Source organism: Schistocerca serialis, chromosome 11, assembly GCF_023864345.2.
Source record: "Schistocerca serialis cubense isolate TAMUIC-IGC-003099 chromosome 11, iqSchSeri2.2, whole genome shotgun sequence".
Lineage (NCBI taxonomy): Eukaryota > Metazoa > Arthropoda > Insecta > Orthoptera > Acrididae > Schistocerca > Schistocerca serialis.
In genome coordinates this window covers 204,285,088-204,307,982 of record NC_064648.1, presented here as the reverse complement: position 1 = coordinate 204,307,982, position 22,895 = coordinate 204,285,088, and the positions used below count along the sequence as shown (strand labels likewise).

Below are 22,895 nucleotides of genomic sequence, written 5' to 3'. Positions count from 1 at the left end.
TATACCTGAAAATGTGAAGGTAGTTTCAATCTGGTCAGATGGACTTACCTCACAATTCAAAAACAAATATATTACTGCTGCTGTACCTCAATTTCAATCATTTCATAATGTGGAAATCTATTGGAACTTATTTGCTACATCCCATGGCAAAAAATCCGTAGAAGAAATTGGTGCAGTTGCGGAATGGCTAGTAGGGAATACAGTAAAAAAGCAAAAATTCATAGTAGGTGATGCATCCACTTTGACTCAAGTAGCTGCAAGTACCACAACTATGCAGGTTTTTCTTGTGTTTATTGATGAAAATCAAGGAATCAATGTGAAACTCGATTTGGCTCAAATATTTTTTTCAGCACCATCAGTACCAAATATAAAAAGCATTCACTGCTTTCACCCCAAGAAAGTAGTACTACAAACATATCTGCTGCCTCCAAATAATTTGGCTGCTGCAGATCATTATTCTGAAGAAACTATAGAAAGTGTGAAAATTGGAGACTGGTACAAAGTAGGATACGACAGTAAATTCAATGCTGGAGAAGTATGTGCAGTTTTTGGAAATCCTTACTTAATCATTGCAATGGAGTGTGCTGGTCACTATTGGAAATGATCTGTACAATGTGATGAAATTATAAAGAAAATTAATCCACTTGATGTCAATGCAAGAGGATATTTTCAGTTCTCTGACTTAACTGAATTTACCATTTTCCAAGATGTCACGCTCTTATAATTTTTCACAGTGTTTGAAAAGTGAAATGTTATTGTTAAGTTTACCTAATTTGGCACATAATGTCATATTTTCATTTTTCTGCTTGCAGGAAAAAAGTTTTTCCAACAAGAAGTAGCAAGTAACGCGAGTCACGTAACATTGAGTCATGCGCCTTTTTCAATATATTACAGTATTTCAAATGGTATAAATATTTTTAGAAATCTGTAACTTTGTCATTTGTATGCCAACCTAATTTGCATTTTCTGTGAAAAAAAAAAAAAAAAAAAAAAAAAAAAAAAAACAGATCTGTACTCCTAATAGTTTGAGGACAGTTTTGACCTAAAATGCACATTAGGAATACAATGTCCCAAATTGTAACATGAGTCACAACATAAATTACATTCTTGTTCTTTAATTTTAATGCTCTTCCCTGCTTAAATAACACTTCAGAATCTTTGCCTGAATAACACAATTTATAGCTAATGATTTACAAAAGAAAATATGTGTTGATAGATTGATAACAAGTCAACATAATAAAACACTGATTTCAAAATGTAACATGAGTCACCATAGAATGTCCCAGGAATCATTTCTCATTTGTAATTTCCCCAGCACACAAAAAAGAACAAGATAATAGTAAGAAACATAAACACACAACTTATAATGAAGTCTGCACATTAAGTGCCTCATTTGTTTCCTCTTTTTTAACCCACAGTCTCTCTTTGCTGCCTATTAATGAAAGACAAAGAATCAGATAAAGACAGTCATACCAATTTTCAAATGTCACTAGGAAATACAACTTTAGAGAGATATTTTCAATTTACCACTTAAACAGATGCACTCTAGTGTGAAGTACATTTAACAGTGGCTGAAAAATACCAAGTCCAATAACAAGAACTGATTTCCAACTCTAGTCATGAAGAGTCAGAACAGGCCAAAAATAAAAACCATTTAATACAGTCAGTCTCAATTTTACATCTTAAGGAAAACAGCTTGAATGGAGTCTGTAGTCTTCAACAAGGTCGATGCCTGGAGATTTATTTTCGTAATACCTTATACAAAAGGTTATTAATCCTGTTCTTAGTAATGCAGAGCCGAACAGAAAATAGTTTGAAAATCATAATCATGCATGCAGCATTTGAAATAATACACCTTATATCCACATGACATTCTATACTTTGTTCTTGTAATAATTAGTTTCACTCTGTCCACATCAAAATTAAAGCATGAAAATGTATACAAGCAAACTCTTTGGCAGACTGTAAATCACAATGTCTTAGTAAACATTGCAACAAGAATCCTTCGCAAAGCTACTTCTTTGGGACCTTCCTCGTACACATCAACAGTTCAATGGGCTGAACCTACCAATATTGGATTTTGTCTTTAACCCATTACATTATATTGTAGTGTGTTACATGAAAAATGTTCGAAAAGCTATATCACAGAACCGATAATATTTATTTTGCTTTTTAGTTCTGTTTTGAAATTTGCTTGTGACGACATACTGATCAGTAGCATAACCTAAGTGCCGTGTTACATTGAGAAGTGACACGTGTGGTATACGCTGGCACAACCAACACATGTTATGTCATAATACAAGTGATGTGTATTTTATATATATTGGTATTATACTTCAATGAGCAGATTGTGTCTGCCATTTCAGTGACAGGTGGTGTTGATGGATTAAATGCTACGTCTAATGTTGATCATCTTGAGCTTCACAGGTGGTCTGTTATGGAACAACCAGAGATGTACTGGTACAGTTTAATTTATACATCTTACCATGTTGCTTGTACTCAATATTCATGTGCTTCTATCAGACGGTTGGCTCAGTGTTTATATGATCCTCACGTTCCAAAATTTGTCTTTAATAATGGCACAAATCCATATGGGGATTTCTTACGAAGACTGTTGACAACATATCAGATTAACAAATCAGTTGTGACAATAATTATGTTATCAATACGGCTGTGATGGTTTCTTATTAATATTAATCTGATCGGTCTGTTACAAACTCAATGATTTTACTGTTCAAAGACGAAATGCAATATCAGTATTTCCACTACACCCCAGGTCGCCTATATTACAAGACAGGAATCTATTAAGACTGCTAACAATGCGGCCCAGTGTTATTATATGATCCCTTTAGAAAAATCATTACTTACCATATGTAGCTCTTATGCTACTATGAAAAACAGACATACAATTATTTATTGTATTGTATTGTATTGTATTGTATTGCAGAAAAGAGTAATAAGAACTATGGCAAAAGTAAGACCCAGAACTTCATGTAAAAACCTGTTTATTAAGTTTAATATTATGACTATCTATGCAGTATATAAGTTTCAATCAATATTATTAGTGAAAAACGACAAAAAAGTGACAAACAGGAATATGGAAATCCATTATTACAATACAAGACAAAAATCAGACTTTCATATGGTGAGCAGACGATTGAATCTAACAGCAAATACCCCATTCATTAAGGGAGCAATATTTTATAATTCTCTGCCAAACAACCTGAAACAGCTTTCTGGTAGAATTTTTAAAAACGAGTTTAAAAAATGGCTTATATTGAAGTGCCCATACAGTATGGTGCTGACATGATTTGACCTCAGGAATGCTATGTTAAATATACTTAAATGATATTTTACTTAATAGCATGTAATCTATTTATATTGTATGTCAATGATCTAAATGTAATTATTATAACATTGCCCATGCATGTTAAATACATGTTTCATAAATAAATAAATTATTAACATACCAGAGTACGAAGAAAAAAAAAAAAAAAAAAACCATGTGATGATCAATCCAGCCGATGAACTCGCTGTGCAAACATCAACTTGTACCTTATGAAGGTGCTCGTTTTCGAAATTTCATAATCTCCTTAGTAAACGTCATGAAACAGTGTAAACACAATGATTACATTTACATTGTTGTCAATGGAGTTCAAACTAACCTCCGTGAGCTCAATAAACGAGATCACTGGCTAGTGGCTATACAAATTACTTCCAACATTCTACGTCTGTGGTTGTGGAATATTACAGCTTTCTTTATCGTACCTTTCATCAAAAGAAACACACAGTTTATACGTATTCCTTTTGTTGGTTGTATAGGTATTACAGATAAATACTAACAAGTTTACAATCTGAATTGCAATTCTCATATTTTCTGAGGTGATAAAAAAGTAAATAATTCAATCTTTTGCTACCATTTAAAATGGTCTAATATTAACAGCCAATATTCCGTAATATTTATCAAATATTGCACACTTGCAAATTATTTTATTGAATGTGTTGCACACAAGCGACGATGACGCAATTTTCGGTTTTAGTAGTTGGCAGCCGTCCTGAGCCGCCCTCTGGCGAGCGAACACTGAGATTGGGCCGGGACGCGGCTTATAAATCATCGCGCAAGCAGTAGCCGGTAGTCTGTAGTGGGTTTACATACTATTTGTTACTTCCTCTCAGTTTCGAAAGGTATCTATCTTATATTGTATGAGAGTTATGATCTAGTAAGCTGATGTAGAAATTTGTGCATCCATATTAAAGTTTAATCTCATATACGTTTTTATGGGCTTATTTCTAGGCTACGCTGTAACGAGTATAAGGGTTTTGGTTTTTGGCTAATATAATAACAAAGGTTTTTTGTCTCCTTTGTTCCCGCAAAATCTGTAAAGTCCTCTAGGTGTAAATAGTTCAGGCTACCCGTGTGAAACTGCGGTGGCTTACGTGTCCTAATATTCGTGATAACATCGTCGAAGAGTTAAGTTTATCAAGATTTTAAAGATCTTAAGTACTGATAAAGCTCTGTGGTCACTGCTGGGGAAAGAATTAATATAGATGCGAATACTCTTCTATGCCAACTTGTCAGCAACATTCTATAAATTTCGTATTCTGTGTAGCTTTTTTAATAGTTCCTCTTAATGAAGTACTGCTTGTTCTGGGAATTTAGAGTAAGCAAAACACCTTGGCAGATGTTGCACTGACAAATTTTGAAGCGGAAATAAGTACTTAGTTTTGATTCAACTTTCTGGGGTTGAATTAGTGAACTTTATGCAATCTCGAGTTGCACCTGACCTGGGTAGTGAACTTCACTGCAGCTGGGTAAAGTTTCATGACCTTCCCCTAAGCAAGGTCAGTGCAATCCACTTCTCACAGCCGCGAAAGGATGGGTACGACGCCACGCAGCTCTTCATAGTCTAACACGGCAGTGGGTCACATGCAGTCACTGTGCTCTAGACTGCTAGGGTGACGTTAACTGTTTTCAGTAGAACATCCGTAATTACGGTACCCAACAATATTTTCGTTCAGTGTGTGCGAGGTCTCGTCAGATATCTAAGAAACTACACTATTGAAAGCCTTCGCCCGTTTTAAATTCCATGGTATACCGTAGTTTCCTGGATAGGACTATGAAGACCCGAGGTTTCAATACGGAAACTTGTTTAAAAAGGGGGAAAAGCTCGGAATGTTATCAGGAAAACTTGTAAATATGAAAAGGCCTTGGCCACCATCCCCGATTTCAGTAAAACTGATTGCATTAACAGAATCAATATAATTGACAAACTGTTGCTGCGGGGCACTTTAATTCGCCCCATATTTCAGATTAAGCTGAGAATGTCTTCCGAAACAATGTAGGCAAAAAGCAAATCCAGAATTCCGTGAGTCAAGTACATTGGTTACCGTATCGAGTAACATCACATTCATGTGAGTGGGCAAAGCATTTACTTTTCCTTTTGTTACTTCAAAAGGAACGTAAGGTTTATAACTGTTGCGAACTATAGCTTACAGTACAGCAGAAGCGCCCATAAAGGTATACTTTGCCGCAGTAACTGTTAGTAGCAATATTGTATTGTTCTCTAAACCACGTAATTCAAGCACTTGCTTACTTCCAACAGACGTTACCTTAGCCTCCGTTTTTCTTAGTACCTTATTTCCTTTTCTTCCAAACTGGTCTTGTATTAACTTATGTACTCCGGAAGCTATTGTAGTGCGTGGTGGATACATGGTACCAGTATTAAATTTTCTCCCTTTCGTGTATTGAGTGATGGAAAAACGAACCTATATGCCTCTGTACGCGTCCTGACAACTTCTCAGGCTTCGTACACGAAATACGGTACTGCGAGCCGAATTGTAGCGCTGTATTCCTATGATACTGGGTGTCTAAATTTACGCGACGGGTTTCAGGGGAACGTTACACTTGAAAAAGCTTTTTTTTTTACCCTATGTAGGATAAAAGCATTTATACCCCGATCAGCTAACTTCAGTTGTTACCATTTAAGGGCGTACTCCTAAACTTTTAAATTCCACACCTTCTGTGAATGTACAAAAAATGTACAGCTGTCACTTCGCTTCATTAACGCGTTAATTTAACATGTGTAGTTACTCTGGCTGCGGCGACGTTTTCATTTTTCTGTTGAATACAGAACTTGGTTCTCGCCTGTATTTACTAAGACGGCTGTTACGTATTAAAAAATGACGGGTGTGCATTTGTACTGTACGCATCCGCAAAGGGTGACAGTATACACTTGAGTTAAAAGTACTGAAAAATTGAAAATGACAACGGAAATCAGCTGACAATGTTAAAATGATTTTTGGCAGCAAGTGCGCTAAATGAAACTGCCTTTAAATATATCTTTGGCTGTGGCAAACGATACGAGAGAAAGTTTCGAAATGTTGTATTTCTCCCAAATATTAGCATGGTGCTTTCTCTAGCATTTGTACTTTCCTGTGAGCTGCACCAGTTAAGACTCGTCTGATACCTTGTCTTATTCCTACTAAGTCGCGACTCCTTGCATAGGAGTAAAACTACAGAAGTGACTGCTCAAAAAGATTAGTGAGTAATCTTTTTCTGTACAAACACTTGAACTAAAATTTGTCCAGCTTATTGGCCTTCTCAAAGTGCGTTGGCAAGTGTGTAATAGTGACAGTACTCAAAATAAACTGGGCTTGGTGATCATGAATATTATTAGTCAGTCTGTTGGGTTTGAATGTGATAATTTGAGTCAAGGTAATGAATGTTAGGTTGCGCTAATAGTTGAACCTATAGCGTAGCCTTATACTGGTACCAAATTTCACGTACTTTTGCCATATAACGCCAAAACTATATAGCAAATTTAGGAACCCTAAACTAGCTAATGAGCAAATGCGTTGATGGGTATTATATACATTTATAGTACGTAAACTACGAAAAATGGAAGGGGCTCCGCTATGTAACTTTCATAAGCCGAACTAAAATGAACTTTCGCGGCATAAAGTAAATTGTGTAGTGGAAGTCAATCACGCAAGGTTTCTGGAAAATGTTTGCCTTTTAGCAGATGGTCAAGCAACGGCAAGTTGTTAAACGCAGGTTTGCGGCGTAAAAGCCTAAGGATTCTATCTGTACTTGACAATAATATGCTGATTTCTTAGAATTAAAATGTTCACTTATTTATCGCGAATATAAATGCAGCCGGTAAAGGTACGTAAATAAACCAGTGAGTAAAAATTTCCGTAAAAACACACCTTTATTGAATATCTAGCTTAGCACCCGCTGCTTGAATCGCGTAGACAATGTGGCCTAGAGGTTTTTTATTTAATCAAATTATATTCAGATAACACTTAAGCTTTTCCCCTAATTAAGGCCGTATAAGCATCGTCTTTTCCAAATGTACTACTGGTGCCCTCCGTTGGTGGTTTAATTTTCAGAAACACGGAAACACGTATTTATTTATAACAGAAAAGTCAAATACCAATGGTCGTAGATGCAGCCTTCAATCTTTTAGTAATATCTTAGCAATTTTTTTCAGAAAACTAATTTACCCTTTAGTGGCTGAATTTCCAAAAAATGCTGAAACGCGTGGTTCTTAATTTGCCTGATAAACAAAATACCGATTTTCACACACCTAGCTTCAAAATTGCCTTAATAGCTAAATTTTTCAGAAAACCCTTCATCCTCCTATCAAACTCCGTAAGGTCGGAATTTCGAAAAATCCCTACTTAGACGACGCATCTTCTCCAAATTTAAAGTTCCTATCCTTAGCGGTTTGGGTTGGCCGAAGAGTCAGGACATCGCTTTTGATATACAGATTGGCAACATGGTCCGCATATTAGAGGCCATGGGTGTCGATACGTTGGTTTACGTGACTCGCTATCCCTGTAATACGTGTAGACACACAGGACAAACATGCCTCCTGCAGCTCTATCACAAGTACGGCTGTGAGTCAACAAGACAATGGGCAACAACCGTAGCACACAACGCTAGCTTTCCAGTTGCCACTAGAGCGCCGCGGCGTACGGATTCCACAAGCGCGGCGGGTTCCTCTCCAGGAAAGTTTCAACTAGCTACACTGCTTCACGTTCGTGTTACCACCTTTGACGGTGGTTCGTGTAAATTTCTCTAGATTCAGTTATAGGGTTGCGCCTTAAGTCTGATACTTGTATTAAGTTTGTTTCCTCATACGGATCTGCAGCTTCAGTGTTATTCCTCGACGTCAAACCATTTTGTCAACAGGTTATCTAGTCTACTGGATCAAACGTAACTTTATTTCGCCCTCCTATTTGACTGCACATAGAGGTGAACGTTTACGGCGACAGTTCCGGACACAAATTTTCAGTACGAAGAGATTTGTTCCTGAGTAACAATTATTTTTTTTAGAAATTTTCCTCCATAGACTACTCTAAAATAGTAAGTTCCACGTCCGTTTTCCATAAGTTAGGCTGAACCATATACTGTAAGCTTATGGTCGAAAGTTGAGTCCCATGGTTGGTCCCACCAGAACATTTCAGCGCTTCGACTCTAGTACTCCAAAAAACAGATTTCAGCTATAAATAGCTATCCTCTGCGCACACAAACTCGTAAGGCTTGTGGCAACACGTTACTGAAAGATTGTAACACGTGTTGTCAAAGCTTGAATCTGCTTAAACGCACAGTGGATAACAAATAGCTGAAATCTAGATCGGAAATAAAATTGCCACAAACCACTAACTTCCTTTCCCTTTTTGAAAATACGGATTTGGAGTTAATATTGAAATCCTTGGCTATCAAGCTGTAAAAGATAGCGTAACAAATAGAATAGACGCTCAGGCAAGCATATGTTTCGATTGACCGTAAGAAGTGGTTGGCTTCGTTTGTATGGTGTAGCTTCGTTGCCCCGTATTATTTCCTGGGGGTTTGCAACTTGAGAAACTGTAATTTTTTTTTTGGTACATGGCTGCACTTTCATAGACTGTGAATAGTTAACTCGGTCACTATTTTTAACGAATTAACCGGGGTTCAACACTGCTAGGAGTGTCTTCCTCAAAATTCATATCAAAGAATGGTCTATAAGTCACAGAATTGACTAAAAAAGTATGATACAGAGTTAAGTACAGAATCGTCGATAAAGACTGGCAGTACTTATGTCATTTATAAAATAATAAATATGCCAAAAGGGCATTAGTCGCAAAGATATTAACAATAAAAAAAGTTGATGGCGAGCTACTAAGGGCTGCTGGTTACTTACGCGGTTACAGGTTGCAAATTCTGCTTTTCAGCAGACGCGAGTGGTAAATAGGTTGTAGTGTTGCAGGAGCGTTTCAAGGATCGTGGAATAACTTATACAGGAATTAAGACTTTTGTGTACAATAAAATTCAGCTACAGCAGTATTTTGCGCACACAATAAGACGTAAAAGTAATATGCATCTAGACCTCGCTTACTTGCATAGGGTTCTGGGTCGACTTGTGCCCTGGTTCTAATCTATTAAACTTCCTTCTAAGGGAAAGCGCTAAAACTGGCAGCCGCTAGCATTTCGGAAATGAACGTTCTTAATCATACTTAAATTATCTAGATTGAAGGGATAAGAATGAATCTCGGACTGGTACACAACTTTTCCTACAGTTGTGATCATTCAACATTAGGTCGCCATGAACTGTACCCTTACGTTGTTGTTGTTGTTGTTTGTTTGCAGTCCTGAGACTGGTTTGATGCAGCTCTCCATGTTACTCTATCCTATGCAAGCTTCATCTCCCAGTACCTACTGCAACAAACATCCTTCTGAATCTGCTTAGTGTATTCATCTCTTGGTCTCCCTCTACGATTTTTACCCTCCACGCTGCCCTCGAATACTAAATTGGTGATTCGTTAATGCCTCAGAATATACCCTACCAACCAATCCCTTCTTCTAATCAAGTTGTGCCATAAATTTCTCTCCTCCCCAATTCCATTCAGTACCTCATTAGTTACGTGATCTGCCCATCTAATCTTCAGCACCCTTATCTAGCATCACATTTCGAAAGCTTCTATTCTTTTTGTCTAAACTATTTATTGTCCATGTTTCACTTCCATACATGGCTGCACTCCATACAAATACTTTCAGAAACTACCTCCTGACACTAAAATCTATACAAGATAACAAATTTCTCTTCAGAAACGCTTTCCTTGCCACCGCTAGTCTACATTTTATATCGTCTATACTTCGACAATCATTTTGCTCCACAAATAGCGAAACTCCTTCACTGTATTGTACTGTAATTGTTTCCAGTAACTTCTCGCAAATCTGTTTTTAGAACAGCAAAGTCTTCGCCTGTTTGTGCTGCAAGTTATTTTTAAGACAAAAACCCCTGCACGACACTATAGGGCAATAAAATGTACTGCACAAGCTTAAGGGGATACGGAATCACCTATCCCCGCAATGTTAATATATGCCTACTATAGGGAACATTTTCTCACAAACTACTGGAGACAGAGAGGTAAAAATTTTACTGTATGTGCATTCATATGTTACAACAATACTGAAACAACAGTTTATTGTCAAAGTATTTTCTTACAGAGATATTGTACATTTGTTTTTAAGTAAACTTTTTCCATCGCTTTTTACTAGACTATCACCCCTAAGTCTTTTGTAAATCATGTAATTAAAAAATCGTTGTTTCCGTATGTAATAGGGACCTATGTCACTACGTCATAAAAATTTCAGACTTCTAGGTTGACCAGTACCTGAGATAAGGTTCCTAGATGAAGTAAAAAGTAAACTTACGGGAAACGGAGAAAGAAGATTAAAACATTCCTGATCCGTAGCTAATACCCCCTTCACAGTCTTCATAATCATCTTCAAGTCTTCTTTTGGCACTCCTCTGCACCTGTCTTGCTTTTTTCACTAATGTCTTGATTATATTATCAGCATGCCTTAGTCTGTGCTGATCTAAAAAGAACATAGCACGTACCGTACGGGAACCAACACACATACCCAACTTTTGAAGGACCTGGCATTTAGTTATATTTCCAAGATTGAAGGTTGCCACAGCATCATACACACCAAAATGTAGTGTATTAATTCCGACAAACACTGTTTTTGGGAGACGATGCCATATCACACTATTCAAGCACTCGTTGGGGTTCTGCGTTTTTCCGTGAAGACATTTCATCAGAAGACTTCTGTCAGCCAGATCTCTGAAAATGGGCTTTATTTCTGCCATGATTGCTGATGGTAGACTGTGGTGGTGAATGTATTTCTCTCCTGTTGTTAGTCCCCTATTGTATTTACACCAGCTGTTTTCACCTTTGGGGCACAAACCATGTTGTGGATGCTCATCCGTGGATGCGGTGTGGAAATATAAAGCCCATATAGCTCTCCTCATTTCTTCAAGATTGCCTGTATTTTGCCTGATTGCAAGGCCATAGCAGTTCTGAATGTGGTCTATTATGGAATCAGTCAATCTTCCTCTGCCATCCAAGGTTTTCCCATCATCTAGTTTTTTCCCTTTCATAACTGATTTTAACCTTCTCATCCTGGCACCCATTCTCTTCTGCACATGTCCTATACATTCAAGTTTGCTTATATTTACACTGTTCCCATATGGTTTGCTTTCCAAAACTTCTTTGAATGCTTTAGAGTCACCATCTCCCAGATATTTGACATAGCGAACATTATACCACTGTGAAGAGCGATGAAAAATTTTCTTCACCCCAGCAACCTCCATGCCACCACTACTACCATAATAATTAGCAATACAGTCATCACTGTTCATTTTTCAGCCTGCCTGTGCACCTACAGTATTTAGACATTATTGCAACATCAATAACCTTGCCAGTATCAACACTAGTTGCTGTTACACCACCATTGTTGGAGGTGTGGCCCCTTTTCTGCCACGTGCCATCAAACGCCACTGTGAGGTCACGACTGCCGTCATTTTCTTCCACTGCTTCTTCCACAGCAACCTGCATTGACTTCTGTGCTACATCTTCAACTGCAGATCCTAGTACATAATTGTAAGCTTCAAACTTTGAAGGTGCACTTGGAAGATTTAGAACACCACATAGCATATCACCAGCTGCTTTGCCCTTACCAATTGCTCGCAATCCATAAACTAACCTAATATTTACACTATAAAGTTCAGTTTTCTTGTATCCATTATTTACAGTTACTGAAACCGAACTTGGAAACTTACAGCTGTATTTACAAACACTGCATATTAAATTAAACTGGGCAGCCAGGCCAACATGGGATTCTACTTTCAGAGAAACGTTTCCATGACATTTTTTGCAGCACAAACTGTTTTCAAGAGCTTCACACAATATATTCGTATCAATGAGTTCAAAAACTTCATTCCCTCTATCAAGTAAATTATATTTCTCTTCCAAATCTCTTAGTTTTTTATGAGAAGCACTGTTTTCATTTGGTGTAAGTTCGTTCGGCAAATCAGTAATAAGTGGATTCACATTTTCCAACAGTGATGATGATGAACTGCTTTGCTTTGCTAATGAATCATTATTTCTTTTCTTTTGCCAGTTCACACGCTTTTTAAATACTTTTGCTTTAGCTCTAGGAATTTTCACTGCGAAAAATGAAGCACTAAATACGAAATAACTCAACAACTACTTTCTTATATCACACTGTTTACAAAACAGTCCCGCCACAAAGTCAAAGAGTAACTTGAGGAAACCAGAGAGAAACATTTTCGGGCAACTAGTGTATAAATAGTCGCTGGAAACCGGGATATTTGAATTCATGTCACTTTAAAGGTACTGCCAAAAAGTTCATGGTCAGCCACGAGAGACGTGTATAACTAAAGCGCAATACCCGATCTCACAAATATATAAAAATAAAATAGTTATAATTGTAGTAGAGCTATGTATGATACGTCATTTTAAAGAGGAAACATGGCAGAATATAATACGCCAATAAAAAAAATTCTATTTTTTAACCCAAAATCCGATTCCGTATCCCCTTAACTGACACGCAGTGTAGTTAACTTTAAACAACGGTGCGGAGCATTTTGTAGCGGAGTAAGAAATCTAGTGCAGCTCACAGGCCGAAAGAGCGAAGAGTACTACGTTAAAGCTGTGAATTTTTCTGATATCCTAATCTGAAAATAATTGCAGTCTTTCAGGTTACCTCGGCGCGATTGTCGTTGTCAGTGCCCACTCAAAACACTTAAGAATTTGAAACAATTAAAGATGGCAAAATGCTTTGACCGTTAGTTACTTTAATATGCCTAGGAAGTAAAAATGTTCAGCAGATAATGTGCCTGAGAAAGACTTTGTAACTTCATTTGTTGATCGTAGATCGAAACTGTAAGAGGTGTGTTCAGCAAACACTTTCGGAAAACCTGTTGGGTAAATATTACGTTCGTGCAGCAATCACTGCAACCATCGTAATATCGCCTAACAGCTAAGGGAATCAGACGGCATTAGTAACTCATTTCTCTAGATTCTCTAAGAAATCACACCCGTGTACAAAGCAATTTCAAACGTCTGATTAAATTAGAAATTAAATATGTGAAGCCTTAAGGAGCTGAATACGCAATCTAAGATTATTTTATTAGTATCGGATTAGCCCATAGGCAGGACAAAAAGGTTTGCAATTATTTTTAAAGTTGGAAAAAGCAAACGGCTCATCGTACTGCGTAACTACAGTGAAAGTAATTTGTTCTCAGTTTTCAAGCTAATTTTCACACATCAAAAGACCTCCTGAACTGCGTCGTAGAATGAAGGGAAAAAAAATTGCAGGTACTCAGTGGTATGTGTCCGCCCCTCGTGGTCTCGCGGTAGCGATCTCGCTTCCCGAAAACGGGGTCCGGGGTTCTATTCCCGACGGGGAGATGACTGGGTGTTGTGGTGTCGTCTTCATCATCATTCATTCCAATTACGGTCGGAGGAAGGCAACGGCAAAACACCTCCATTAGGACCTTGCCTAGTAAGGCGGTGCGGGTCTCCCGCATCGTTCCCCTACGCTCTGTAAAGAAGCATGGGACTTCATTTCCATTTTTCAGTAGTATGTGAATAGTCTGAACAGTTAGTAAAGCTACACTAAAACTTCGTGCCTGCTGCTGAAATGTAGCTCCATGGACAGCGAAAATGTAGATAAACTTTCCCTTTTATTTTGATGTGTAAGAAAGTTTAGTAAAGGTTTGAAAGCTGTAAACTTGGGAAGCAAGTGCTCTCAAATACTAGATGGGTCTCGTCTGGGTAATACGTGCGCCCTCAGTTAAACTGATCTAGGTGCATAGTTTGTAACTTACTGATATAAGCCTTTAACGTAAGATTATAACTCTTAATGAGGGCATTAAGAGACCGAAATCTAGATACGCTCAATTGTAGGATACACTATCAACGTAGGCATTCAGTGCGTAGTAGTAATGGAATACATCAGTGTGCTAAGATTCCGAAAAATGTTCGAAATTAGCTTTTTCGATTTGATTAAAATAAACTTACTCAGAGCCTCAATTTTATCAAATTTCAAGCTAGTAATGCTGTACATGTCCTTAGCTCTGCGAACAAGCTGATCTAGCTAAAACAGCCCCGACACATGTAATAACACTAAAATTACATTATGCAATAATATTGAAGTTGCCTCGAGGCAGCACAAATTTGCGAAATATTGTAAAATTGTCGGTATGGGCACCGGTTTGTAGAGCTACATGTACTGTAATAATACTGTCCTCGCTTTGTGGTCATTTTAAATTTTACACGCTAAACGTAGATGACATCAAAATACGAATGTCCCCAGAAAGAGTAGTACGCGAAACAAATATTGTCAATAGCGCCCACAGACCGCATATATCAGGGCAGCGCAATTCTCAATAGTACTGGCAAGCTCAAGTAGTCTCTATTGTAGACATTCAATCTTACTGCACTTACAGGAAAATTATCATTGACCATCTAGGAGGCGCTGTAGAGGCACATTAAATGTCGCGGAAAGTTAGTGAAAACTTTTCATAAAAGAAGCTGCTGAAATGCCACAAAATAGAAGTTTCGTTGATATGGTATGCCCGAGTCACAAAACCAGCTTTGTCCATCACTGTTACATTAATTCTAAAGTTTAGTATGATGTAGGTATCGTCCCGTATCAATCATTCGACTTCATGATGCCCTATCCACCTAAACTTTTAGTGAAGTTGTCAAATGCAAGGGTTATCTAGAAATGACAACTGTTGTTCAAAATGAAAACTTTTGTGAAAGTTATATGACGCTTCCTTCCCTTTATGTATAAACATGTCATATGGGGTCAAGAGCTTACTAATTTCCACGCTGTATTCTTTTAGTGTCGGTTCAATGTGCCAGGTGGTCACTGATTCCTCAAACTCGTCACTTCCAAAACTCTTACCACCCACAAGATCTTTCTATTTAGGGGAAAGGTGGAAATAGCTAAGCCGAAGATCTGGACTGTAGGAGGGATGATAAATTTCCGCATCAGAACTGATCCATCCAGAAACTTGAGTTGTAGCACGTGTGAAGCGAAATTCCTCGAGAGAGCCTTCCTCGCGTCCTAGTTCGGAAGGCACGCTGTAGTCCTCTCAGCGATTCACATTGATCGTAGTGCGTTTTGGCATAAAATCCACAATATTTACGATACCGATACCGAAACATGGTTGACGTTACCTTTGTTGAGCGCCTTTTTTCGAATTTCCTCGATTTGTATGTGATACACTTACAAGGCAACCCACGACGTTGGGATCACGGATTTACTTAGAACTATGTACCTTTAGTAGGCAATTAAGACATAATGTGAAAGTAGTAAAGTGCACTACTTTGGCAATTCTGAAAAAATGCGCGAGTTTTACGCGCCTATTATGTAACAGATGTATCAGTGCTGGACGTTAGTTCATGGTAGTAAAGCGGTCATAGTTCGAGCTTAGTAAGGCGAATGTGTATAAGGGGGCAGTTCCACTCCCGCTCAAACCATTTCTGTAGCAAAATGTAAATTGACATTCAACGAACTTGCACCTACCCTATTTGTTCTTGCTACGTTAGGAACGTCTCACTGCTACGCAGGTGAATTGCAAATGAACCTTCCTCCGTGTCTGTAGATTGGATCGTCAAAGTGCAAAGTAGTTCTGGGTACATTACGAGATTGCATGTATGATTTTGCATATCGCGACAGGCATAATTTTCAAGAAAAATGTTGATTCATTTACTTATCGATAGTTACAAATGTTCTAATAATAAAATTAGTCTAACATTGCTAAAACATTATGCAAGTAAACGATGTTTTTCCAGTTTTCACTTAAATGCGAAATTAAACATGACCAGCGATGGAAAAATAGTTCGTGCGGCAGTCGAACCGTCGCCTCATACATCTTCGACTTACGGAGATCGAACACTAACCCACAAACTTTGTCTGCCACCTTCGCATATGCATCAGTTACGTAAGAAATGTGTAAAACCTTTCTTACGATTTTCTCTGAATTGTCAGAGTAATGCAGCTTACTACTTCCACATTAATGGCCTACTCAAAGTATACGAAGTTAGAAGTAAATCTGTGATCCCCTTGTCAGTTGTTAAGGAAGCAAGTCGACGTTGAAAAGAAATGAGCAGCATGGTAGACATCAGCGACCGGTTTTGACTGAAAGCAGTGACCACACGCCTAAATGAACTGGCGGTAAGAGTTCAACACAGAAATTCTGAAGTTCGCCACCAGATACAATGTTTACATGTAGGTGATTATGTAGACGTGTAAAGGAAGCTTGATGTAAATGTTTAGATAAATATTGCTTTCAGCTTTGTATAACTAAAAGGTAATCATTTCCATTATGGTCCTAGTCTTTTGTCCCAATTTCCCCATGACACAATAGTCATCTAATCTTCATCGTTCTTCTGTAACACATTTCAAAATTTTATTTGCTTTTTGTCTGCCGTCTTTAACCTTGGTACCAAGTTACTCAATACTTCTGTAAAAGATAAGCTTATGTATTACAGATATTTTAAAATCTGTGACTAAATTGAATGTAAATAAAACGGCAATCAGTAACTTTTTGAATAGTTACGCCAAGAACAGGTTTTCTAATCTTTCCAGGTTCATCTTCAGATGGTTTTCTGGAAGTTAAATCGCCATTCCTAGCATGTAAGTTCCAGAGAACCATCTAAAGATGAACCTGAAAAGGTTCGAAAACAAATTTATGAAATAATTAATATTTAAAAAAAATGGCTGGTTGCAGTTTTCTGTATTAATTCTGTCTTCATAAGACTTCAATTTAATACGATATTAATGTGGTTCCTATTTCCAGAAAAGCTTTTCTAGCTATTATGTATTTTATACCATACCTATATTTTTCAACAGGTATCCAGTACCATTCAAACAGGTGCAATGAGCTGTGGTCCAGGAGGAAGCATGAAATTAGCAACTTTTCTGCTTCTACTAGTGGGTGTTGCAGAAGGTAAGGAGAGTAATGTCAACTTTCAAATAGCTTTAATTTCAATGTTCGAAAATCGTGAAATTATGTTGGTGAAAGTCTGTTACCCAGACAAAATGTTGTGCTCCTGAACATCGTAGGTAATTGTAAACATGCTTTCATATTTGCGCAAATAGACTGAGTCTAATACGATGAAGCTGCCAGCTGTGAATCAGATAAACGAAATACCACAATCCACACGTCTTCAGTATTTGGATCAATACTTGGTAATTTTTTTGAAGTTGCCATAGTTTACGTCAGTCCTAATAACTATTTTGCTGCAGATTCTGTTGGCAAGGGCAGTCCGTCTCCAAATTAGTATTTCTAAATTTTATATTAAAATTTAGGGGCAAATCAGCATTTTATACTAGTTTCCTATTAAATGGTCATTTATATGCAAAAGACTGTAGTTTAATAATGCTTGAAATGTAAAAAGTAAATGCTAAAATTTAGTATCTTTGTAAAGAAACTAAGACATGGGACAAAATGAAGAACTTACCGCCAATATGTTAGTCTAGGAAGTTTATAAGACGAGTTACCTTCCCACAATGATGTGACTTCATTCAGTAACTGAACAAAGGCAGATGAAGCCCTTATAAAGGGTAGTCTTTAACAAACGTCTCAAGCTGAAACAGTTGATCTTCAGTTCAAAGTTCACTGTTTCAGTGCACGGATCAGTGCTGTTAGAAATTGTTCACTTTTTACTGGAAACAAGATGTCTAGATTCCTCCTTCCACTAGCGATAAGACAAAAGAAGCGAAGGGTACTTACATTCTTTGCTATTCCGTAACAGCTGAATGGGATGCAGCACCAGTTCTATGTTTTATAGAAACGCTTTAATCGATCATTTAAAACGCGTTAACCACCGGAAAGTACGTGGTAGTGAAATAAATCTTAGGGCTGCCTGAACAAGACTCGCTGTTCGAACAGTTTACGTCATAGTTCGGGAAATATGGGGTTAAGCTCTTTGCATCGGCCTGCCATCTAGAGACTTTCGTTGGTATTAAGTCTTTGCGTTTTGATGCACTGTGGATTTTAATAATAAAAACTATGAAATATGGGCTGAAATGTCTTGTAAGGTGCACATCATGCTTAACAGCGGCAGCTATTAAGATTGCAATCATTGTCAAGTTCTGGAACATTCGTTCGCAACACACTCGCGCTGAAATTACTCTTACTTACTTTACTTTACTTTACTTTTACTTTACACGTGGCTAAGGCCTTATCGACCATACACCTGCTCTACGAGCCTCTTCCAATTATTTCTATCCAGGGAAATTGTTGTCCAATCAGAGTTGATGCCCATCCTAGCTGCATCTTCCCGGATATTCTCCATCCACCTAATTCGAGGTCTTCCTCTTCTTCTCTTTCCTTCTAATTTCTTAGTGGATGCTATTTTGGGTAGTCTGTTCTCCGGCATCCTTGCTACATGACCAGCCCAGTTCAGTCTTCTCTTCTTTAACATTTCCACAATGGTACTATGTTTGTACAGCTCCCGTAGTTCATTTTTCCTTATCCTCCACTCCATGACATTTTCATCGAAGATTGGTCCAAATATTTTTCTTAGTATTTTTCTTTCAAATATCAAGTTTTTCTTCATCTTTCTTCCTGAATGTAATAGCTTCACATCCATATAATGCTACTGGTACAATAGTTGACTGATAAAAACGGATTTTGAATTCAGTACTAAGTGATCTCATCCTTAAAATTTTGATACAGCTGTAAAAAGTTCTATTAGCTGCTGCTAGACGGGCGTCTATTTCTATTTCTGCTCTATTGTCTCTGCTAAAGACTCCCTAAGTACTTGAAGTGGTCAACTGCCTTGAAAGTGAGACCATTTACGGTCAGTGGTGTATTCTTTTGGAGTTTTTTACTTATGACTAGATATTCTGTCTTTTCTTCATTCACATGAAGTCCAGCTTTCTCAGCTATTTTGTAATAATTTTGCATCATCCTGATTAATTCAGCTTTTGAAGTGCTTATTAAGGCTACATCATCTGCATAAGCAAGTCTAGTAATGTTCTGTCCCTGCAGTTGGATCCCTTGTGGATTAGTTTTGGTGAATTCTCTATCAATCTTCTCTAAGATAATATTAAATAGAATAGGTGAGATGGCATCCCCTTGTCTCAGTCCAGTGTACACCTTAAAATTTTCAGTTTCTCCTGCAGGTGTCATAACTTTGCATATGGTTTCTTCCAAACACATTTTAACTAATTTGATTAATTTTAATGGTATTTCAAATTCTTTCATGGTGTTTAAGAGTGTCTGTCGGTGTATGCTATCATAGGCCTTCTTGAAGTCTATAAATAGAATATGGATATCTACATTAAATTCTCGTGCCTTCTCATTTATTTGTCTCAATGTGAATAAGTGATCCAACGTGCATCTGTTAGTGCGGAAACCACATTGGTAGTCCCCAATCAGTTCTTCGGTTATGGGAATCAGTCTGTGTAGTATACACATCGACAAAATTTTATACGTGACATCGAGTAGGGCAATTCCTCTGTAGTTATCACAGACAAGGGGATCATTCTTCTTAAAGATGGGGCATATAATTGCAGTTTTCCAATCGGCCGGTATGTTTTCTGTCTCCCACATAGTTTCAATTAAGGAATGCAACTCTATTTCCAATTGTGGTCCTCCATTTTTAAAAAGCTCAGCATATACTTGGTCTTCCCCACAGGCCTCTTACGGTATGTTTAATTTATTCGGCATTTGATTCATCTGAATTTTGCAGTTTTGTTTTTAAACTGATTATAACCTTACGTTTTTACGTGTTATTCTAATATATGAACAGGCATTAAACTGCTTATTTGCAACCTACTTCATAAAACATTAGGTTCTCATAAACAAAAAAAAATACTGTACTGGGTTCAGTCAAGCAACGTATTCTTCAGGGCATTGTCGTGTTTGATACCTTGATACCAAAATCAACATAGATGTCTATATCTGAACATACCAGCGCTCTTATTGTAAATTTATTCAAACACAATAGCAGTTTGTGCAGAACATGAATTAATGCTATTTCCTCCAGTGTAACGAAATTAAAAATTTTACATCCTAAGCAAAATTATGGCTAATTTTTGTGACTAGTTAATAGTTCCCTGTGTACCGCTTGCACTCGCGTCGCAAGAGTGAAATGTCACGTGATTCTTCTAACAAGTTCTGTTCTATCGAACGCTGCGGCGTATCGGTAAATCTCAAACCCGTTCGAAGTTTGCCCAGCCCTTGCAAATCGGGTAACAGCTTTCGCTGTCTGCCATCAACTTCAAGTTGGACCGAAATGCGTTAAACTAACAATTTTTCTTGAGCGCACATGCACAAATCTGAAGTAACTGCTATTTATAGTTCAAGGAAGATAACTTAGATCGGGGCTCAACAAATAGCAGATACTGAGCGTGTGCCCTCGCGTTTATGAATGCTCGTGAGCACAGCTACATGTTGGGGGACGGGGACTGCGCGCGCACCGTTCGGTCGCAACAAAACGGCAAATTTCGTTAATCATGAGACTAAACCTGATGTAAACATAAACGCGATGATTGGTTGCAACCGTGGCTCTCGTACACTGCTTTTCCGCTCTTCACTACAAATGAAACTCTGCTATATAAACAGCTATCAACGTTTCATAAGTATACGTACCTACGTTATCTTCTTGAAAGATCGTGCAGGCAGTCTGTGAACGCTACTTGTGCTCGGGTTGGTCATACACCGTGAAAATGGCTGACCGATGCGTAGTGAAACAAGCGCGCGGAACATAGTTTATAGCGAAAAAGTTACTCTTTTCCACAAAACTACAGAGAAGTCAAACGTTTTTCGAGAAACAATATATAATAAAAATAAGGGATGGTACTTCAGTAACGTGGCATAATCTTTAGCTCCGCATATTGATAAGTGAGCTGGTGGGAAATTTTCGACCTCGTTGTAGCCTAAGTTTTTGTTGGGTTTAAATACCTAAATCATTTAAATATGAAATTCATCAAATGTTAATTAACTAATACTTAATCATTTTTCAAGAAAAACGCACGTCTTCTAGTTTAATATAGCACGCAAAACTCCAGTTTTCATTGCAAATACGCATGCTTAATTTTTTTTTGTTAAAAATTGACATTACAAATTCTGTGGAGGGAAAATGAAAAATCAAATCTGAATGTTCCCTATTTTGTAAGACAGATCTGATCTCACAAGAGCCAGTGATAAGTGGTAAAGACACAGTTTCATGGCGTCGAGCATACGGTACAAATTCTGAATATTTAGTTCTCATTTTAACACTGCAACGTAAACCAAACGGAACTGATTTGGAGCCGAGCTAAGGAATTCGTCGTTGGAAATAACTTTCCAGCTGTCAAATACACGAAGCTTCGAAATGTCACTGCCGAACGATGGCGAAATGCAGTACAGCGAATGTCAAGTTTTTGTTTGTGGCTTGGGATTCTGTTGCCGATCGCCTCGTTATCAACGTAGCAGTATTGAAATGCAGTCCTTGGAGTCCGATATCGAAAGAGTTAAGGTTACCAGACAACTGACTCTCACCTTCAGTGAGAACAGCAATGAGCTTTTACGCCACACGTACATTGTGCAGAAAAATGACCAATTTTAGTAACTTTCGTCTCTTGTTTTTAATTACAATACTATATAATCTAAGGTCGAGAGCATGTTGTTTCCTAGGAAGCGTATCGCCTGAGTTTCTACCATATATTTCCTTCTGTATAAAAACTGAAGAACGTTCAGAACTATATTCTGTTAGTCTCCTTTGACGACGCCACTGCATCTAACATAACTGCAGGTTGGTGGTATCACTTGTCTAGTGCTGTCGGTCAAACGCGCAGGTGAAGCTGTTGCCCCGTATTGAGTCGTGTGCGTAACGCACAGCGTAAAACTATCCTCATTATCGTATTTGATTGTACCAGATAGCTTGCCTTCCACTCCACGTGAAACGGAATCCAATGAGGTTCCAACAAACGCGAAAGAAGTGTAATGTTGACATGTTTAACCTTCTGATGAACGGAGCACCGCCAAATGTGAGATATGGATTAGTATTGATGCAGTGGCGAGTCGGCATTACATAAGACAGGCAATGTCTTCATACCTAAATCCCCTGTGAGAGTAATCTTTTCCACACAAAACCAAATGTACGAAAAATGGCAGTTGGTAAAAGGAAATCAAACTTTTCCCAAATTATCGTCCGCGTAGGAGGGTTTTTAACCCTTTAAATGTTTTGATATTTTACTATCCTCAAGGAAGATTTTGAATAACATAAAGATCTGATCGGTCCTCAATGTTCAGCGAATTTGAGATTCTTCACAATTAGATTGAACTGCAGTGTGGCAGAATATAAAGACAAAAGGTCAGCACAAGAAAAATACCTTGAAATGGGGTATTTGACTGTTTCCTGAAAATTCTCAAATGATTGTCAAGTTGAGCTAACATGTTTTTCCCCTCTTGATTTTCAGTATTATAAAAACGGAAATGAAATTCAAATACTTGCAAAGCCCGCTAAAACGGTCCATTAGTCATGTGATGCTGTGACGTCACACTAGTTCGCTGATCCTACTGTCAAAG

General features: G+C 37.8%; 1 protein-coding gene across 1 annotated transcript in view; it reads left to right on the top strand.

Annotated features, from left to right (window-relative positions):
* The first annotated feature begins 4,135 nt into the window (after positions 1 to 4,135).
* The window catches only part of LOC126426655 (vitellogenin receptor-like), a 155,988-nt gene continuing 137,228 nt past the window's right edge, over positions 4,136 to 22,895 (top strand). Inside the window, exons 1-2 of the mRNA XM_050088541.1 lie at positions 4,136 to 4,185; positions 17,225 to 17,321. Coding sequence (XP_049944498.1) covers positions 17,252 to 17,321 — 70 coding nt within the window. The 5' untranslated portion in view covers positions 4,136 to 4,185; positions 17,225 to 17,251. The remainder of the gene's footprint in view (positions 4,186 to 17,224; positions 17,322 to 22,895) is intronic.